This window comes from Oxyura jamaicensis, chromosome 1, assembly GCF_011077185.1.
Source record: "Oxyura jamaicensis isolate SHBP4307 breed ruddy duck chromosome 1, BPBGC_Ojam_1.0, whole genome shotgun sequence".
Classification (NCBI taxonomy): Eukaryota; Metazoa; Chordata; class Aves; order Anseriformes; family Anatidae; genus Oxyura; species Oxyura jamaicensis.
The window spans coordinates 112913453-112934451 of record NC_048893.1 but is presented as its reverse complement, the minus strand read 5'-3'; the positions used below and the strand labels follow the sequence as shown (position 1 = coordinate 112934451).

Here is a 20999-nt window from a genome sequence, read left to right as displayed (position 1 = left end):
GCATCTGTCCCAGGACTTTGTTTGCAGATGAGAAGAAGCACCTGGTGATTCTACCTCCTGCCACTCAGGGCTGCGGGCAGACTCCTCTTCTCAGCTGCACAATTTCTGATAAAAGATGAGCAAGCCCAAGCCGGTGTGGTTTAACTTCTGTGGTGTTTCTTTGCTTGGGAGGTTACAGAAAGGTTCGCAAATACTGCAATATTACCTTACGCTCTTTCACTGATTAAAACACATGCTGAATTTTTATCACCCCCTTTCAATATCCATGCCATCCAGGGCTACCTGATACCTGTCCCCAGGTTGGGTTTCACAGGCTGCCTCCACAATGCTGCGTGTGATCAGTGACTGAATGGGCAGCCTGGGGGAAACCTTTCCAGAGGAGACTGGCTTAGCAAGCGTGGGACTTCCTTTTGGCTTCTTTTGATAATGAAGAGAGAAAACGGTTTTGCTTTTAACTATGGCTTCTCAGGAAGAGGTGAGTGAAGCTTTGGGAGGGCGTGATGTCCTCTAAATAAGTGACACATCTGTGCTTTGCTCTCATGTAGTGTATTTCTCAATGTTGTTCTACTTGCAGATGAACAACTTATGCACCAATTACAAGGTTTTTAAATATTTAAAAATCATGCACAGCAAGCTGTCCTTTTCTCTACCTTAAAGCTAATGGTTTATATGTAAAACTTACTTTATGTCCATTGAAATGTACATTGAAGTTTATCAAATGAAGAGTAGAAACTTTATTGCAGCTGTTTGCTGAAATGTGAAAAGACATTCCAGGTGATTAAAGATTTGTGTCACCACCAAAATGCATATACTTTGCCTAAAATTTGTCATTGTAAACATTTTCTGGGACTGACTTTTCAAGCACTTATAGTGCTTTTACAGCTTACCAACTCCACGGTCTTTAGCAAGCCTGGACCTATTTCACACCACTGTGAGTTCAGAAACATTTTGTCACTGATCGTGTTCAGAATTGGAGCCAGAAATTAGAATTTCAAAGCTATTTAACCCTATTTAAGCTATTTAAGTTCTCATGTAGCCCATTTTAATCATTTTCCAGTGTGTAGTAGGTGATAAAATGTTTTCTAAGCTAAAATTCAGTGGGCCCATGCATGAGGTTGCTGTCAGGTGCTGTACAGGTGTCATGTGCTTTTCCATCTTTCTCCTGTTTCTGATTGCAATTAAGGAGCACCTCACAGGGAATAGATTTAAGGAAAAACATCTCCTGTGTAAGTTATTTAAATTAGCTTCAGTGCTTAGATGAACTTGAAAATAATTTAACTTCAGTGGTTTGCTGGTTAATTAATTATAAGAGCTTCTCTCATGAAGTACATAAAATTTTACAAAGCGATTTATTTTCAGCAAAAACAGCAATTTAAAAGTGTCTCTCTGGATTCACTTTGTATCTGCATTACATTAAAAAAAAAAAAAAAGAATAACAAAGAAAGCATAAAAAAACGAAATGACCGTTTTTATAATAAGAAGGCTGTCAAATATTTATTAGAGGTGATAGAAGAAAATTACTTAAGAATTGTCTTTTTTTTTTTTTTTCTTTTTTTTTTTTTTTCTTTTTTCTCATGTTAATCCAGGCACAAGAGACAAATCCCACTACTGGAAGTCTTGAAATCATCTCTGTTACAGAAGATGAACCTCCAGTACCAGAAATTCACTTTTCCTTCAAAAGATTTTTCAGCATACAAGTGAGAGTTGACCCCAGTGCAGATGGCTCTGGTAGGGACACTGCATAGCTTTTTGACCTTTGTAATCTGAACAGCTATTGTAGCCTTGCAAAACCATGCTTGCACACTCATTCAGAGAAAGCAATTACTTAGAGGAAGAAACACAACCTCAGTCCCCCAGCTGTGAGATTTGCCACCATATTAGCAGGTGATGACATCTTGCGTCTCTTGTGTCTGCTTGCATGCACAAGCGTTTTTCGCAGCCAGATAATTCAAACACTTCAGCCACATAGCAAATATTTGCCCACACTTTTCTGACATTGTTTTCAGTGGATTACTGGAAATTTTCTCAACTTGGAAACTGAGGCCATTACAAAACCCGAATATACAATATATCGGCCTTGGAGGATTACAAGTCACTTCCCATAGGTTTCACATCAGATATACCCAGTAACTTCAACAGAGACAGGATGAGCATCAGGGGTGAAGATGAAGCAATTTAATTTTACAGTCCATTAGCTACTACAGCTGTCTAAAATTTTTTGCATACTAGACACCAACTCCATTGCCAAAAGCAGCTATTCAGCTGCTCCTAGGGATGGGTTGGGTAGGCGGGGATTTACTTGTGATTCTATAAGCACTGGGAGACACTATTCATCCTTGACTGATTTTAAGTTTCTGCTCATCTCAGACTCCAAGCTTGAAGAATGGGTGGGTGAAGAGCTGCATGAATTAAAATTGAAGACAAGGTTCTGCCAACTCTTTTGTGTATGTGTGTGTGCAGATGAGAGAGCTGTGTGTGCTATTTTCCCATAGTTTGTACTTTGCATATCAGAATACTTTACACACAAGTGAACCTTTCATTATTTTCATTGGAATCTGTTCTCTTCCTGATCCACAATGCTACCAAATTGAGGTCAATTATGGAGGTGAACAGTGAGCAGGACTTGCTCATGAGATGTATTTGACAATTACTATTGGTGTCTATTTTAATTTAGATGCATATTTTTTCCTGAAAGCTCAATTTCAGCCTTGAGCCATTGCTTAGTTCTCTATTTTTCTTTGTAGAAAAACCTTGGCCATATCACCTTTTCCCACGTTTTTCAAGCTATCTTATAATTTGGAGGTCCTATTTTTGCAAATTTCTATCATTTTCAATTAACCTTGCTTCAAAGTCCAAAACCAACTTTCTTCCTTCCTGTCTTGAATACTACTTATTAGCTAGTCCTGTCTTCTTTCCAGTATGCCTGCTCATGTTTGAATCTTTAGGCACCTTTTACTCCGTTCCATGGGTGTTCCTCCAACTCTGGAGGCGTGAAGCTGGTGCATGAGGTAGTACGGAGTGCTCAGAGCAGCATCTGAAAGGGGCTGTGGCTGGAGGGAGCACCAGGACCACGACTTGGTACAGGCAAGAATCAGAAGATATCACACACAGGAAAGATCATAACAAGGAGAGTTTATCCTTTCATCCTCATCAAGCTAGTTCATCCTTTGCTATTTCCACTGAAAGAGTTAATTATTCTATGTGAGTGTTCTGAATTCTTCAGCGATTCTTCAGTACCCTGCATACAGGTTTGATTACACAAACAAAGCAGGTCAGAATTTCATTTTTCTTCAGGGTTTCATGTTTTCAAGAGAGGTGTTTGCACACTTTTAAAGCTCTCAGTGTGATGTAGCCCAAGATAACCAAAACTTAGAGCTCACAGTCTTGGTGGCATTGAGGACAGGCCAATCATGTGCTGTACAGGTATGATTCAAATCCCAAAGGGCAATGGGGCATTTACTGCTCCATTACTTGAATGTTAGATAAATCTTCACTGCAAACTCAAGCTGTTTTAACTTCACTGAATCTGTTGTCTCTGTTTGGTTTCTAGGAGATATCGAGCCACCTTCGATGTGCCATGTTTTAATCTCCCCCAAATACCTTCCATATGTCTGTGTTATATTCCTTGTAGTAATCCTAGCAGTTGCCATTGGCCTGGGTGGTGAGTACAATTAGTTATTCATTAAGTTCTCGATTAACCATTCAAATTCTTAATTTTTCATGAGCCTTCTAGTTAGAATGGAATTAAACTGCTACAGTGCCTTGCTTACTGAAGTAAAAAATCTTGTTGTTTTGATGGCTTTAAATTTTATTTACATGTATGGGTAAAATAGATCTACCACTCATGAGAGGGTTGGTGTAATATTTAGGACATGGGGGGACTGCAGCCCTAAGAAATCTTTCTCCAGTCACATTTCACTGATTTGTCTTGGGTGGTGACCTAAGAACTGAGAAACCAATTTAATGTAATGTGCATAGTTTTGTCCTGTAAATCACTTCTTTAAGTTTGGTTTCAAAGAACTACTGAACTTTCCCCTACAACAAACAACCTCAATGAAGGAAAAACAACAGGATGAGCTCAGCTGTGGCTGGAAAGTGTGACCTACCCAGGGGCTGGTGCCAAGTATGTAGGTGGTAGAGCGGTGCCTCCACATCTGCAGCTGGGTTGAGCGAGGGTCTTTTTGCTTTGCTGGTGAGGAGCCAAGGCACACAGAAACTTACCCTGGAGTGGAATGTAAACTGGGTTAAGAGAGATGTGAAGGAGCCAGCACAGACAGCAAGGCCAATTCATCCAGCATTTCATCACTAATGGATGAGCTTAGCAGCACCGTCAATGTCCAGGTTGTATTTCAGAAGTTCCTAGAGTACAGGAGCTGCCTTTTCCTCAGCAAGACAGAAATATGGACAGATAATGAAAGCCAGAAGTGCTAAATTAATTTCCAACTGTTTTTTCATCACCTTGTTTTCTTTCATTCTTGCTAGTCCAATACAACTGCATTGGGAAGTTTCGCTGCCGGTCATCCTTTAAGTGTATCCAAAAGTCAGCCAGGTGCAATGGTGTCTTCAACTGTAAAGAAGGAGAGGATGAGTACGGATGTGGTAATTCAGATTTGGTTATAAATCCCCCCTACCTTCTTCTGAAGCATTTGGCATGTTATTAAGAGATATATGTTGTAAAGAATTTCAGTGAGACAGAGGAAGATAGAGACTGATCGATTATCTAGATCAGGACTTAAGAGGAATGATCTCTCTGGGGTATTGATTTACAGCTTATGAGAAATCAGACTGCTCTTAGGATGAATGTGATGGTTTCTGAACACTGTTACTGCCATATTGAGCATGCTTCCCAGTTAAAAGTCTAGATGTTTTTTCACTGCTAACACTTCCTCTGTTTGCAAGTTATACCATCACTGCCTTACAGTGTGTATATATACAGCACTCTCTGCATTCACTGTTGCACAATTGTGCTGTGCCAGTTCTAAAGGTTGCAAAACGCTGCTGTTATCCTATGGGATGTGGGAACTGGCTTTTGCATGCTGAGTACTGTGCCATTTGCTGTTGAGCATGTGAATGTATTCCCCCACACCTGAGTTTTTCTTTGTAAAGGTTTATGGCGTTGCAGGGCATTTAAAATGGTCCCTCCTTGCCCTGCACTAGAGAAGGTGACTGTGATGTTTTCAACAACTAGAGGAAAAGGATCCCAATGTTTGAGAATAGCAGAACTGACTTTTAGATCAGTGCTTTTGTAATTGTGATTCCTGCACCTGTTGCTGAGGAGGCAGCATGGCTTGCAATGGTGTTATCTCCCCATGGTGGCTCAGCTCCGGCCACCAGGCTGGCACAAAGAGCCACCTGAGGGATCTGTGCTGGCAGTGGGGCACAGGCTGTCCCTGCAAGTTGAGCTCCAAGACAGGGCCCCTCTGCTCTTCCCAGCCCTACCTGCCTATCAGCCCAGATGTGCCAGCCCCATTGCAGCAGTGGGAAGGGTGCAGAAACCTCCACGGGAGCCTAGGGGCTGTTTTTTTTTTTTTTTTTTTTGTTTGTTTGTTTGTTTGTTTGTTTGTTTGTTTGTTTGTTTTTAAAAAAGCCAAGTGATGGAAAAGACAAGTAGTTAAAACTGCATGAACCAAGAAATGTGGATGCCACAGTGGTACTTTGCACGGCTGTGTACACATTGTGTACCTAGTGGTAATCCTCTGCAGCTCACTTAGGGTTTTCTTCCTCTGAATCTCAAAGTCAGGCTGAGTGGCAAGAGGGCAGTGCTACAGGTGTTCACCTCTGGATCCTGGCGAACCGTCTGCTCGGATGACTGGAAAGCAGAGTATGGAAATACTACCTGCAAACACCTGGGTTTCTCAAGGTATGAATGTAAAACTGAAGAAACTTTATTTGGCATTCTGAACAAACTCTGAGGTTTGCAGTCTTTCTAATGAAAACTTGTATTGGTATGGGCTTTAAAAGAAAAAAAAATGACAATCCACTCTTGTGAATAGTTGAGTATTCAACAACATATTTGAGGAGGTTGGGTTAGTTGGTTATAGTTGAGGAGGTTTGGGTTGATGTGGAAATAGTCCTGAATATTTGTGCACCAAAAATGACATTTACTCCTCATTTAGTCCTATAAATCCTGGATGACAGCTAACATGATTTGGTTAGATCTTCCCTATGGGTTGCAGGTAGCTGAATCCTACCTGTCTCTCAAGTAACTACAACCTGTTGGAAAAGCACTAAACAATGTATGAGCATTTTCCATTTCTTTCACTTTCTTGGCAGGAAAATTGCATTTACAATTGGTGTCATTCAATCTACCAGGAAATGCTTTGTACTTTCCTTAGTGAGGCCCAAGCTAGGTCCACCTCGCACTAGGGAAGAACCTGATGAGGCAGTTATCACAGATTCAATGAATAGTTTTTAATGGACTGACCTGATTCCTGGAAAAAAGCACCATTTCTTTCAGAAAATTTCACACAACGGAGAAAGAGTCTGGAGCTGTGAGTTGCATTATGGTGGCATCATTTTGATTTCTGCATATTTGATTTGCAATAGAAAACTTCTTTGAATAAGTTCTTGTTGCCTTTGTGATAAAGTACATCTCAATTGCTCAGTGCAACAGACAAGAAAAAATCATCCTTCCTCCTGCAAAATATAACTCTAGGAAAAGGAGATGATATGCAGTTTTTCCGGAAATGTGCCCAGCAGTGACAGTAAGAACTCTATCACAATATTAGATTTAAATTTTACCCTCTCTACCAGTTAAATGCCTCTCAGCATGTGTGACTTCTGCACCTGATTATGTCAATAGTACACACACGTTACAAAAAGGGCTTCTTGGAGAGGGTAGGATTGCTTTACCAAGTGTCAGAATCCGGTCACTGTGGTTGCTGAGCTGGATTTTCACTAGTAGAAGTGCTGAATTATTCAGATGGATTACTGAAAGTCTGCCTGACGAAGCTGTGTTTATGGTTTATTTGCAGTTATGTGAGTTCAGGTTACCTGCCGGTGACTGCAGTCGAAAAACAGTTTCAAAGACATTTTGTATCCCTCGGCCACTGGTTATCAGCTGATCAAGTGACATCCCTGCACAACGCAACAAACCTGAGGTATGATTCAGCTTCTTGGCTGAATGGCAGAAAACCAGGTTGTTCCTGTAAGGACAGGAAGAGAGTAATTAATAAAGGAGAACTCTTAATAGTGTGAGATTATTGCCTATTTTTGTAGGCATGTATCACTTCATAAACGAAACTGCAACAGGGGTGGTTCAGGCTGGGAGTTAGGGAAAGGTTCTGCACCCAGAGAGTGGTCAGGCACTGGGACAGGCTCCCCAGGGCTGAGCCTGCTGTGGTTCATGAAGCATTTGGACAACGCTCTCAGACACATGGTCTGGTTTTTGGGTGGTCCTGTGTGGAGCCAGGAGTTGGGCTCAAAAATCCTTGTGGGTCCATTCCAACTCAGGATATTCTGTGATTCTGTGATTCTATGATTTGTGATGTCAGGCATCATAGACCACAGTTCAGTAGCAGTTTAGTTGAAATACTAATTTAAAACCTGATCCAAGGCCCATTACAATAAAACAGAGGCTTTATAATGAGGTATTCAAAAAGTCTATTTGTCCCATGATTCCTTTACAACAAATGGATAGACACCAGGCATTTATCTTTCTCTACTGTAGAGCAGTTTCTTTCAGTTTACAGATCCCTAGATACTTCACAGTGGACATACAAACCCTTTATGGTGAATTTCTTTATCTTGACAGCTGCTTGCTTTTCTTAGTTACTTTTCTCTGAGAAGCAAGCTATGGAACCATGGAGACTACAGATCACATTCTGAAAACTGCTGATGAGCCACCCCTCACAGAAGGGTGAACCACTCTTCAGCAGGACAAAATATGGTCTGCAGACTCCCAGTGGTGTCTAAGCTCGTAGCTTACTCCAAGTAAATGTCTAAAGTAGATTGGATGAGTTATGACTTTGTTTCTCTCTTAATACATGGGTTATATATATTTAAGTGCACATAACTGTATAGAGAAAAAAATGGTATTCTTAAATTGGAACTAATACTGCACTGTCTCTTCATCTTAGAGAGGAATGCACTTCTGGCAACGTAATCATCTTAAAATGTTTGGGTAAGCATCAGCAAAAGTGAAAATAAGAAAAAAATCTGTCCTTCTTCATCTATTGCAGGGAAAGAGTAGAGAAGAATTGTATACAAAGGGGCATACCATCAGTTTTTCACACACAAGAAAAAAGGCATTTCTTATATAAAGTTTCAAAGAATTTCAGGAAGCCAGAATAAGCTGGGATGGCAGATTTGGAATATTGGGCAGCAGAAGCATTTTGGTGAGAATCAGAATAGGAAGCAGACATTTAAGGACTGCAAGTTCAGTCAGTGGGCTGATACCACAATTCCAACTCTTTTCCATCCCCCCCTGCCCCAGACTGGGATACGAAAAGTCAAAAAACAGCAGAAAAAAACCAGAAAAAAACAAAAAAACAACAACAAAACAACAACAACAAAAAAAAAACACCGAGGGAGAGGAGAGGCTTCAGCATGCTTATGTGGGTTCCTGGGCACCTATACGTTTTGCCTGCAGAGCAGTGGGGTTCACAGCTCAGCAGAGTACTACGTCTGCAGGGGAGAAGCTGTGAACTCCATAGTCACATATCAGCTGCCAGGCACAATGCTGCAGGAACAGGAGGGTGGAGGTGAGACCTCTGGGGAAGCCCCAGACCAACATGTGGTCCATAGGGTAGGGGATGGGGATGGAGATGGGCCTGAGGATGGTCCTGCTGCAGAGACCACCTGGCTTTGGGAAGGCTGGGAGCAGAAGGGCTCAAGGGGACAAAAAAAATGTGTCTGTGTTTCCCCCCTGGACCATAACCTTTGCTTTCTGGCAGCATGTGGGACGCGGGCCAGCTATGGGCCGCGGATCGTGGGAGGAAACGCGTCCTCCCCACGTCAGTGGCCCTGGCAGGTCAGCCTGCAATTTCACGGGCACCACCTCTGCGGAGGGTCCGTCATCACCCCACGATGGATCATCACGGCTGCCCACTGCGTCTACGAGTAAGTCCCTGAAGCGTGGTGTCCCACTGACCCTGCTTGCAGTACATCGCTGGGGACACTACAGAAAAGGGCTCAAGCACTGTGCTTTATCTTCATAAAAAGCCTGCAGGAGAGACTGGATTATCCTTATTTCACAGGCTTACTCCACAGGATTTAAACCATCTCTCCTTCTTCTTGCACCAATGCAAATCCTTATGAAAAAGAGTCGCACCACTAAGTGATCTGAATGAAAGGGCCCAGTTTTTAAATATCCTGGGCACTCCCAGCTGCCTGAGAAATCAGCTTTAAAAAACCACAAACAAGCATATAAATATCAGAGTTTAGGAATCTAGATCAGCAACTCTTCTACATTGCATGTGAATTAATAGCTCAGGAGAAATTTGTACTTGCCTGCTCTGGTACTCAGAAGATCCAAGATAAATCACAAGACTCTTCAATCTGACAGGATCAAACTGCTGTAGTTAAGAGTTACAGTGTGCTTAGTGCCCTTTACCAGATATTCTTTGGAAGACTACTTTGAGGGAGTCTTTGAGGTATAAATAGATGCTAAACAATTGTTTAGACCCTTCGTTTTGTATTAATACACATGGTCTTCTCTTATTAATATTGAGGGCTATTGTCTGGTTTTGCAGTCTTGTTTGCTGCCTGTGATGCAGGTGAGCTTTTCTTGTTCTTACAAGCCGCCGAGCACTGCCACCAAAGCCATTTAGGCAACTACAATGGGATTAATGTGACCAGTTCGACACATGCCCTCAATGTGGCCATGCCCTCAACATGGATGCCTGCTTCCAAGCAAGTCCTCTGGGATGCTTTTATATCCAATAGAGAGTGGATACAGGACAGACAAATCCCACTCCTAGATTCTCTTTGGATCTCCGTGCTGCCATAAAAATAATTACTTAGGTGTTATGCATTTTAGGACTCTTGTCCCTAGCTTTGTCCCGCACAACCCAGTTGGCTGTGATGTGTTGAAAGGCTGATGGAGATAGGAGCTGGCAACACAGCCCATGTTCCTGGGACCTCTTCCTGACACCACCATTCACCTACAGATAACGTGGTGGGGTAAAGCCAAGAGGAGAGGAGCTACTCGTGTGCTGGCAGCTGAAAGATGGGGCTGTTCATGAGCTGGAGGCAGAGGTACCTTTGAGAAGGAAAGGCTCTGCCTTGAAAACACCTTGCCATGAGTGCCAACTCAGTTTGCCTCATGGGTGAGCAGAGGCATGCCAGGCGGTACCATCACCAGCTGTGGGGTCACAAAGAAAGACAGACAGTTTCCTCAAGGTATACCAACGCAAAGCTCTCGTATTTGTAAGAAGTTGCATAGACAACATGTCAGTAAGCCAGTGTGATGCTAATATTAGTCACCTTTTCTGTGTTTTTGGAATTAGTGCAAAACATAGCCAATATTAGTAGGTCAGTAAGCCAGTGCAGCGGACTGTAGTTATTTGCCTGCAGAGATTGATGTGGTTTTTAATCTCAGGAGACATGCAGAAAAAATGAGAGTTTTCTTGAAGGTTTCTCACCCTCTCTTACCTCTTTGTTTCAGCCTGTACTTGCCAAGCTCATGGAGCGTGCAAGTTGGTTTTGTGACTCAGCAAGACACCCAGGTTCACCCATATTCAGTGGAAAAAATTATCTACCATCGAAATTATAAACCCAAGACAATGGGAAATGATATAGCACTGATGAAACTGGCAGCACCACTTGCTCTCAACGGTAACTCTTTCTGCGAGCTTCCACTTGACTTTCTCACCTCTCTAGCTAACAGTGGGCAGGGTCTTTCCTGGCAGAGAAAAGGAAGTTCCTTAGGTCTGACCCAGGCCAGTCGAGTGCGTCCTCTAAAAGCAATGACAGAAAAGCAGCAAAGAGGTACTGAGAGTGCTGCTGTGATGGCAAGGCAGGGATCCCTGTTGAAAGAGCATGTCCCCAGTGCTCCCATGTCCCCAGCCATGGAGTGTCTCATCTGCCCCAGCAGGGGCTGGCCTCACGTGGCAGCAGAAAGCCCTCTCTGACCCCTGCATCAGGAACTCCTCTGTACTCCATATCCAGGCACACAGAAGGAAAACATGATCACAAGTGCTGCAAAACATATCCAATCCATTCTGGTACTGGCTTGCTGAAGGCATTTAATAAAAGGCAAACATTAACTTCAGTCTTTCTAAATTATTTTGCCTATCTAAAATAAATGCCCCACCTCATTTTTCTTGGACGTCACAGAGATTTTTATGTCTTTGCTGTCCTTATTTCTGTGAGCACAGGGAGGTCCAGCACTACCCAAAGCTGAAAATCAAACTTAAATTTCAAAGAGAAGCCAAGACAATTCATACATAGTGATGTATTTAAATTTAAACCACTCAGCAGAATGCCACCTACAGCTGACACAGCTAGTGAATGGAAATAATAAATAATAATACTGTATGAATGTAAATGATCACCTACCAAGACCTCCTAATCACTGTGAGCTCTCTCTGCAAAGGGGAGCCTGGCTCTCTCTGACACATCTAGATTGTCCATTCCTTAATCAACACTCTTGAAAACTTTCTAACTAAAACTTTCTAACTAACTAAAACTTTCTAAAATTCAGCTTGGATTTGTTCTGTTTCAAATCTCAGCTACTGCTGTTTAATTTTGCTCAGGGTCAAGTTTGTGAGGCTCTGACCTGATCTGGGGGCCAGAGGCAGCCAGGGGAGAAGTGGGGGCTCCACCCTGGGGACTGATGCTTGCAGCTGGGACCTTTGCATGCTGGAGAACTGAACTAATAGGAATTACCCACTATAATGTACTATCTTCCCTCCCCTTGGTGCCATACCACCACACCGGGACCTTTCACTGCCACAGCAGCATGCCATGGGGGCTCCATTGTGCCTGCCAACTGAGTACAAGGTGTATTTCTTGTGTGCTCATTCATCATTTTACTGACATCCCAACACCTTCTTTATTACTTCTTACATGAAACAAATTAGGCCTGTTGTACGTACTGTTTCAAACTTTGGCCACAAGGCAAAGGACTTACAGGACTGCCAAGCTATTTTATGTGGGGACTGGATGGCTTTCATAGCAAGTTCATGGCAAGACAAACCCTGAAAGTTTTACTCAGTCATGTATTTTTTACCTAAGTTTAAAAGTCATTCTCTCTTCTCTCTCTCTATCTATCTCTCTTTTTAAATAGGTCACATAGAACCAATTTGTCTGCCTAATTTTGGTGAACAGTTCCCAGAAGGGAAAATGTGTTGGGTATCAGGATGGGGAGCAACTGTTGAAGGAGGTATTTTAAATGTCTGCTGTTAATTTCAGTACATTAAAACTTCTCAGATAAAATAAATAAAGGATTTGACTGGAGCATTGTTCAACATTCAATTTTGTGGAATATCAGGGGCGGAAAAGATGACATTCCTAAATTTTATGGTCACCCTAGAATGGGAATTCATTCTTTTCGTGGGGGCAGATGAGGTAAAAGTGCTGTACAAAGCCTTATCGCAAGGAATGGAAACCCACAAATAGACAGCAGCACCATCCCGAGTGTTGTACTGAGACCTCAGTCAAACCAGCTGTGTTGTTTATAACTTCAAGCATTGAAAGCAGAGCATGAATGCAACAATCAAACATTCATTTTTTTTTTTTTTCCCTGTGAAAGCATGTATGTATTTTCAGGCAGGTTGGATGATAAAGAAATTGGATTTGTGAATAATGTTACAACAAAAAGGGATTATTTTAATTTTTATCGTGACTCATGGGTCATGTTAGTCAATAACAAATATTGAATCACTTTCAGTTGAAAGTGCTTGAGTGCTCAGGTCATTATTTTCTATTCATTCTTCATTTGTCTCATTTAAAATGTTCCTCTTGTTCAGAGAACAAAAACAATATTACCTGACCTACAGATAATAGCAAAAGGTGGGAGAAAACAGAAAGCAAGGTTTACAACATAAAAAAAAAGCTCTAAATTGGAAGAAGAGAACGTGCAAGTACTCCTATTTGTGGAAATGATTCATTCAGACTCTTGTGAATACTTATAAAATAAATCAGATGTTTGCAGATGTTTTGTTGACAAACGGGTTCTAAATCCAAAACAAATTTATGCACTAATATTGGAAGAGAGTGCCCGACTTGCTTTTAAGATCACTATTGTCATTGCTTATCTAGTTTGAGGTAGAAACATATGGCTTGCAGCTTTTTATTACGTACTGTGATAATTTCCAGCTCTATGCAGTTGTTAGTTACTGGAATTTGTAGGTGATGAGACATCTGGTTGCCTTTCTTGTATGTTGTCATTTTGACTATATTTCTTTCATCCTTGCTTGCCAGTTCATCACATACTAAAACTTCTTCTGTGTATAATTAGAGATTGCTTTCAAAGATAGAGTTCTTGTTTGTTTGTTTTTGGTTTTGTTCTGTTTTTGAACAGGTGATACATCCGACACAATGAATTATGCAGGTGTTCCCTTGATTTCTAACGCAATTTGCAATCACAGGGACGTCTACGGTGGGATCATAACTCCTTCAATGCTTTGTGCCGGTTTCCTAAAGGGAGGGGTAGATACCTGCCAGGTATGAAAGTTTCCGAACTGCAAGTGTGCTCATTAACAGCGGCGATGGAAAAACATGGGTGATAAGCTATCAGAAGGCACTCCCAGGCTTTTCTTGGGCAAACATTTGTTCTTGTGCCATTTACTCCATTCACCACGAATATATAGCACTGGCTGTGCACACATTCATATGCTACAATTCCCTTCTTATATTTCTTCTGTGGACCATATCGGCTACTTCTGAAGCCAAATTTACTTAAGATATTTTTTAATGCCTCATATGTGCTACAGTGTGGTACCATCCTTTCTTTGCCCTGGCTATGGCCTCTGCACTGCACTGAACTGCCCTGTGAACAGCTCTGGAGACCTGCCAGGTGCAGAAACCCTGTGATGAAAAGCAGCCAAAACATTTATCAGAAGAGAGGCAAAGCATGCAACTTTAGAAAAAGTAGAGGCAGGAGAAAGAAGAAAGGGTTTGAGTAACTCAGAGGCTTGTCAATAACTCATCCCTACACACAGTTACTGGAGTTACTGGACTATGCCTCTCCCCTCACCCTGCCAGATATTCCCATCCTTTTCTGGGGCACTGACATTTGTTTTAATTCTTTGTCCTCCAGGGAGATAGTGGGGGCCCTTTAGCGTGTGAAGATATGAGCATCTGGAAGTTGGTGGGGACCACCAGCTTTGGAGTGGGCTGTGCAGAAGAGAACAAGCCAGGTGTCTACAGCCGAACCACCTCCTTCCTGGACTGGATACACGAGCAGATGGAGGTGTGGTTTTGCTCTGTCTCCATCTCTAGCTGTAGCTTTGCTCCACGTGTGCCATGCAGGATTCAGCTCCTGTTTGTCACAGCTGACTGGTGCTGTAGGGCCATGTGGGATCCGAGAGCACGTTTGTCCTGTGGAAGCTGAGTGGGGAGAAATAAACTGGGGAGTGGGGAAAGGTGTTGGTTGGAAGGAGAGAAGAGCAGAGGCAAGGAAATGGGGAGACACTAAACCACCTTCACCTGCCCCAGGTGATTTGCAGCTTACTGGTATGCACCTATGCACAAGCTCTTAAATTTTATTCTCCTGCCATCAAGACAAAACCACCCTAAGCACAAATCAAAGTGTATGTCCCATCCTGCTCCACCCTGGTCCTCACAGACAGAGGATCCAGCATTGATTCCAGCACCCAATTTGCTGGAATGAATGAATGAACGCATGAATGAATGAATGAACGAACAGCAGTGGGGCTCTGCCAGCAGCAGCAGCACAGCCCCCAGCCCCAGCTGTGCTGCCATGTTGCCACATGCCGGAATCACTCCTGCCCTCATCTCGTATGTGAAATAGGTTAGACTTCCTGCTCAAACTGAAGTGCTAATGTCAAGCACTCACAGACAAGGAAATTCCCACCGTGAGATTACATGCACTGTTTTAGTTCAGTCCTCTGTCTGTATACTGCATGACACACACCGTTTTCACAGCCTATATTACATACAAAGGTTTATGCTATCCCGTGCCCACCACACAACAAAATTAGAGAAGATAGGATAACAAGCCCAAAGCTTTAAGAGCTCTGGCATTCTTCCTTTCTTTTTTATTTCTCGTGTCTGTGTCCCCCCACTCCCCACGCTCCGTGTCCCTCCCCTTACGTTTGGCATTGTGTTCCCCCACATCCAACCATAGGCTCTAGAAATGGCTGATATTTTGCACATGCAAGAGAAGTGCAAACATTTCATATGAAGATGTCACATCTAGTGAAATAATCAAGGGGAAAAAATATATATAGCTAATTTTTTGTTTAGCTAGAAGTTAACATGTTATAATTTTTCACAGGACATCCTTCAGATTAAACATTTATTTATCCCCCTAAAAAGGACTTTCAGTTGCACCACAGAAGCACAGACACTTTAATACAATGAAAGAAACCAAAAGAAAGTAAAGGTAATATACCTTTGAAAACAGGACCAAGGAAACGGCAGCCCTGATCTGCTCTTAACTGCTATTGCTCAGTGTGGATTGGGATTCATTTGATCTCTTCAAAAGTTCCTCTCCTTTCTTCACTGTAAATTAGCTCTTCTAGTTAAAGCTTAGCAAAGAGGTTAGGAAAGTGGTCCAAAGAAAGAAAGAAAGAAAGAAAGAAAGAAAGAAGGAAGGAAGGAAGGAAGGAAGGAAGGAATAAAAGAAAAAGAGAAAGAAAGAGCAATGGAACAACTAAGAGGAAACAAAATAAACCCCTTCAAAGCTTTCTTAGCTCCCTGTATGCACTTGTCCCACATGCAGTGTCTGCCACTGTTACTAATATATTCCTCCTTCCCCCATAGCCATATTTCCTTATGAATCTTCTGTTCCTGTCTCAGCCCACATGATGTTGACAATCGGTGAATCCAAGTGGTGAGAGAAGCTGATGGTGTTCGCTCAGGTTCACAATGCATGTGATGGGAATTAGACCATGTCTATTTTGAGGAGATGGTGTATTTTCGTGAAGAACAAGCATTGCCATTCCGATGGCAGAACTGGCTCCAGTAGCCCCCTGGGGCTTTTGGTGACTGTAGTACAGTAAAAAAATGTCATTCCCTTCCAGGGTTCAACAGGCAGCAACATGAACATTTGAATAGATGCATAATTGGTTTTGTTTTCTAGAGAGAAGAGCTGCAGACCTGAAGGGAGTGGTGGCTGGCTGGGCTTCTGAACACCCACATCAAGATGCAGCCCCACAGAAGGACCTACTGCACTCTTCTGGATGTCTGTTCTGAGCTTTGTACCTTCATGGACTTCTTTTTACTATTTCTTTGTGGTACTGGTAACTATACTTAATGAAAACTGATGCACTTTTGGATGGAAGAGGCGGATTCATTCTGCATGATGGACACAAGCATTTTCTGTCATCTACTAATTTCACACAGAAGAAGTGCTAAGACTGATAACCCAGAATGCTGCAATTAAGTTTTGCAAGCACCACGGGTAAAAGACTACAGGAACTTCAGATCAGGTTGCTTGTTACTATTTTGGTACTTCCCTTCCAAGAACCAGACTACAAAAAGACTTTTTATTTATTTATTTATTTATTTTCCTGAAAGTATTCATGTATAAGGCCCATGCTGTGTTGCACAGGTACCAGCAGCTATTTTTTACAGGCATAAAGCACAAGGGAAGTGAGCAGGTGGCAATTTTGGCACACATTGGGCAAGTACGCTCAACTTTTGTTAGAAAAAAAAAAAAAAATCACTGGATTCTAGTCTTTTATCATGTGAGCAAAATCCCTAAAAATCAAATTCTTAGATGTTTTGTTGCTATAAATGGCTCTGAAATGAGCAATATGCAGATGATAAATTACTGAAAAATTCTGAGATTACTGAATAGTCTTAAAGAGAAGAGGGACTTCTTTACTGCTTTTTGACAGGCTATAAAGCCGGCGTCATTGCTCTGTTTACGGTGTACCACACAGTACAATATCCACTGAATACTCCCAAGCTCACGTCATGGAGTACGGCTCACTAAGGCACTCATACTCAGTTGCCTTCCCTGTTTTCTCTCCCTTTTTCTGCAGACATAGGTAGATCCCACACCCTTTGTACCCACTAGTGACATCAGTGGTGCAGGTGAACTGATGGCAGCAGTGCACATATTTAATTTGGGGACAAAATATCTGAAGTGCTGCTGTGGTTTCCTGCTTTACAAGCCATTTTAATGCAACAGCCTCTTGTTGTTAGTTTGAAAAATGTCCGGTCATTTTGCACTTGCTCTTTGTAGAAAACCTGGGATGCAAGTTATCAGTGTAGAATTGAGTGCAAGGGGCTGGATAGGCTGAATAACAGATAATGTTGTCAGAGCTTTTAAATACCAGCCAAAACTGATCTTATCATCTGACCAAATGCTGATGATATGCTTGAAATGTGGTTTGGAGGCAGTTCTGTTTGCCTTTAACTCTGTATCTTTATCACAAATGTCATCCATCACTGCTGCAAGAAAGCACTGGTGTAATCAGAACTGCACTCGGACTGCAAAGCGTGGGGTGAAAATTGAGAGAGAATGACAAACCATCATGAATGGGCAACCTCACTGTTGTTCTCTGGATGCTCACTTCAGTCTCATGGGTCACTGCACTGATACCTTTCTCCATGGCAAAAGGAACTTCAGTGCAATGTGAATAACACTTCCAGAAACAGCATATTGGAAAGAAGAGGGCAGCATCACTGTAAATCCGACACAAAAGTTGGACCAAAATGGGAAATTTCAACTTGACAGAACTGTGACAGCATTAAAATGAAGTATGTTGAACCCTTGTGTAGCTAACAGCTTTTTTTTTGTGTGTGTGTGTGTGTTTTGTTTTAATGCTCACTGTTTGTAGACATAACACTTTCACAGCCCCAGTATGGCTTATGTTTTGGTATTATCAGCAGTCAGAGACAAGGGGACTGCTCTCAGATCACAGAGTAGTTATTTCATATTTCTGAAAACGTCCCTGAAAATTCCTTTTGAACTCCTTCTATTTCCATAAAAAGACTGCACAGAAAGTACGCATTGAGATCCGCCTTTATATTAAAGAGAAGTCCAATGTAAAACTCAGAAAGCTAGAGTCTTCTAGATAAGAAGCCACATTCTCCCCTAAGTCAATGACCATTACTGATGGGCAGACCTGGCCTGGGCTCTCAGAGCTGCAAATCTCTCTTCTGATTTGTTATGCCCCTTGCTGTGGTATCTTAGGTAGAGGCAGAACGTTGGTCTCACTCTATAAAGCTAGATTTTCCTCCCCCAACTTACGCCTTTAACAAGAATGCTGGAGGTTTAAAAACGAATTTAACTACAATACTAGCATATTTCTTTGCACTAACCCAGGTGAAGATATGCGGGGTCTTCGGACTTTTGCTGTGGTTTTGTGCAGAGATGGCCATTGCCATCTCTCTTTGATTCAAAGAGAGGTAGGATCAATGAGGGAGTCTCTACAGGTAGTCAGTGTTACAGCTGGAATGAGCTGGTAGACAGTAAAGGAACTTCAAAGAGGTGATACGAGGGCAGGCGACCATGCCTGTCCCTTTCCTTGGATTTTCTTCTTCGTCTTCAATGAAAATAATTAGCGACACTGCATGTGTAGGCACGGAGCCCTGCTAAACTAGATAGGGGTGAAGGCAGCTCTCATTTAACTTGTTCTGATTAGGAGTTTCATGGTGAACACCTTGGAAATATTTAAGATCTTTCTACTAGAGGACTGTATATCTGCTACATTATTAAGGAGAATGATGAAACAGCTTCTAGCTTGTGAACTCACATCACTGGTTAAAAGAGATGCACTGGGAAAGGATTACATTACAGTCATAGTATCCCTTAGAAATACAACCTGCTTGTTGCATCACCTGTGGAGCAAACTTCTATCAGCAACAAGCATTAGACTCTCAGAAAATTCGTCCAATGTATAACTTCCAAGAAAGGTCCAGCATATGAAAAATATTCTTTTTCTGTCCATCACCTGTTCTTGTCATCACAAGAATTGTCTGGAAATTGAGATAAAGCTGATAAGATTGGATGAATTTTTATTCAATATACACCTTTTTTTCCCCCCAAATACTCTGATAACGTCATACAAATAAAATCCCTTTTGTCCAGTTTGGAATTCTTCTTTTTTATTATTATTTTTTATTATTATTTTTCACTTGAGATGCCTAAATAAAAAGACAATTTTGGTAAATATTTAGAGATTAATTAAGAACAAATGTATGAGTAAGCTTGATGTTTGAGAAAGCAGAAGTGTATTCTGAGACTTTACATGCTTTCACATGCTAGTACATCCTCCACCAGGATGCAAGCACTACACAGAGAAGGATGTATGCAGCAGAGCTGGGCTTGTAGGGGCTTTCTCATTGTGGAGAATCATGTAAGGCTGTAAATGCAAATACACGAACTGCACATTAAACAGAAAGAACAGATCTGGATCATCCAATTGTTGGTGGTCTTCAGCATCCACCGTCTAGCTGCTGCACTGTAAAACCTGCTGTTGTGGTGACAAACTTAGGCTGATCGCTGAAAGGTGAAAGATACGTTCTCCAGTATCTCTGTGAGCGTAGTGCCATTTCAAGATACACAGCTGGAATTTCTTTTCTTCTACAAGCAGCCCCGTGAGAAGCAGTATCACACCTGTGGGGTGCAGAAACCTGTGATTACATAGAGCACAGTAAGAAATGAGCTTACTTCGGCTGTTTAACTTTAGGGAAGGTAGAAGGAAATGTTTCTTATCTCAGCTGAAAGAGCACACTCGATCATAGCCTTTAATCTTTGTTTTTACGTATTTTACAGGAGTGGAGGCTTCTGAGTTCATTTTCTTGCTTTTACTGTTTGCTTTCTTACTGGTGCAGCTCCTGCCCCAGTGCAAGACAGCAAGGTTGTGTTCCCAGCATTGACGCTGGTTAGCTGGGCAGGATTTTGAACGCTTTGCTTCAAAATTTGGCATGGGAGAGGTAAAAACATAGCTCTGGGGATGGCAGAAAACAGTCAGACCATTTTTTGCTGGTTAAAAGAAAATTGACTCTGAACCTCATTCATTTTTCTAAAGAGCACTTAGCTGCCAGTCTGAGCAATGAGAATACATAAAGCACAACGGACATGTGGAAAACAATTGATGACAAAACCTGCTTTAATTCCTTAGCAGAGGCCTAAATAAATGGAAATGAGCTACAGCAAGTGGGATCCTACCCTGCACACCTACCTTTTGAGGACTGTCCCCTGCTGCAGCTGGTGCAGGACAGACTGGTGGGACCTTGGGGCAGGCTGTGGCTGTCTGGAGAAAGGATGTGCTTGAGTGGGTCTTGCTGGATGAAATTAAAGTGGCTGTCGAGGGCAATAGTGGGGATGAGGCCTTCTTTTCTGAGGTGTAAATGTTAAAATAGATATGGTCCCACAATAAAATATGGTCTATTTTAAAACAGATATGGTTATTCTGCAAATAACCAGTTTCCACCCATCTTTGCAAACCACCTCTCACTGCCCCTTTACCTCAGATGCCCCCCCAGAATGAGCTGTCCTGCTAGGGCACCAGAGCAGTAAGGGCCTTGGTAAGGAGCTGCATCATTTGAGGCCATGAGATGGCTTCAGCGCCCTGAGGCTTGGCCTTGGTCCCGCGTGCCTGGTGGGGGCTGGGAGCTGCTGGCCCCACTGTTGGCTGCCTTAGCCACCAACATCACTGGGATGGTTTTGCAGCATTGGCAGTTTGGGCACCCGGCCTTGGCACTGCATCATCCATCAGCATCTCTGGCGACATAGAGGTCACAGCCAGATCACGGCAGCTCTACCACCACTGTGTGGTGGCATTCCTGTTGTTCACAGGGCTTTGCATGCTTCGTTAAGCTGAGTACGCTGTGATCAGCCCTTTATGCTGAAAGCACGTGTTTTGCATAGAGGGTGGAGTGGATGGTGGCTTTAGCTCCTTTTTATACAACTG

At 42.3% G+C, this 20999-nt stretch overlaps 1 protein-coding gene across 1 annotated transcript; it reads left to right on the top strand.

Moving 5' to 3' along the window:
- The first annotated feature begins 310 nt into the window (after positions 1-310).
- Positions 311-16599, top strand: TMPRSS3 (transmembrane serine protease 3). The gene is made up of 13 exons (XM_035347951.1): positions 311-475; positions 1587-1728; positions 3551-3661; positions 4483-4599; positions 5737-5860; positions 6975-7100; positions 8079-8122; positions 8895-9060; positions 10607-10776; positions 12230-12325; positions 13466-13608; positions 14204-14356; positions 16211-16599. The coding sequence occupies exons 1-13, from the start codon at positions 458-460 to the stop codon at positions 16229-16231; spliced, it is 1431 nt and encodes a 476-aa protein (XP_035203842.1). The 5' UTR covers positions 311-457; the 3' UTR covers positions 16232-16599.
- Positions 16600-20999: the final 4400 nt, after the last annotated feature.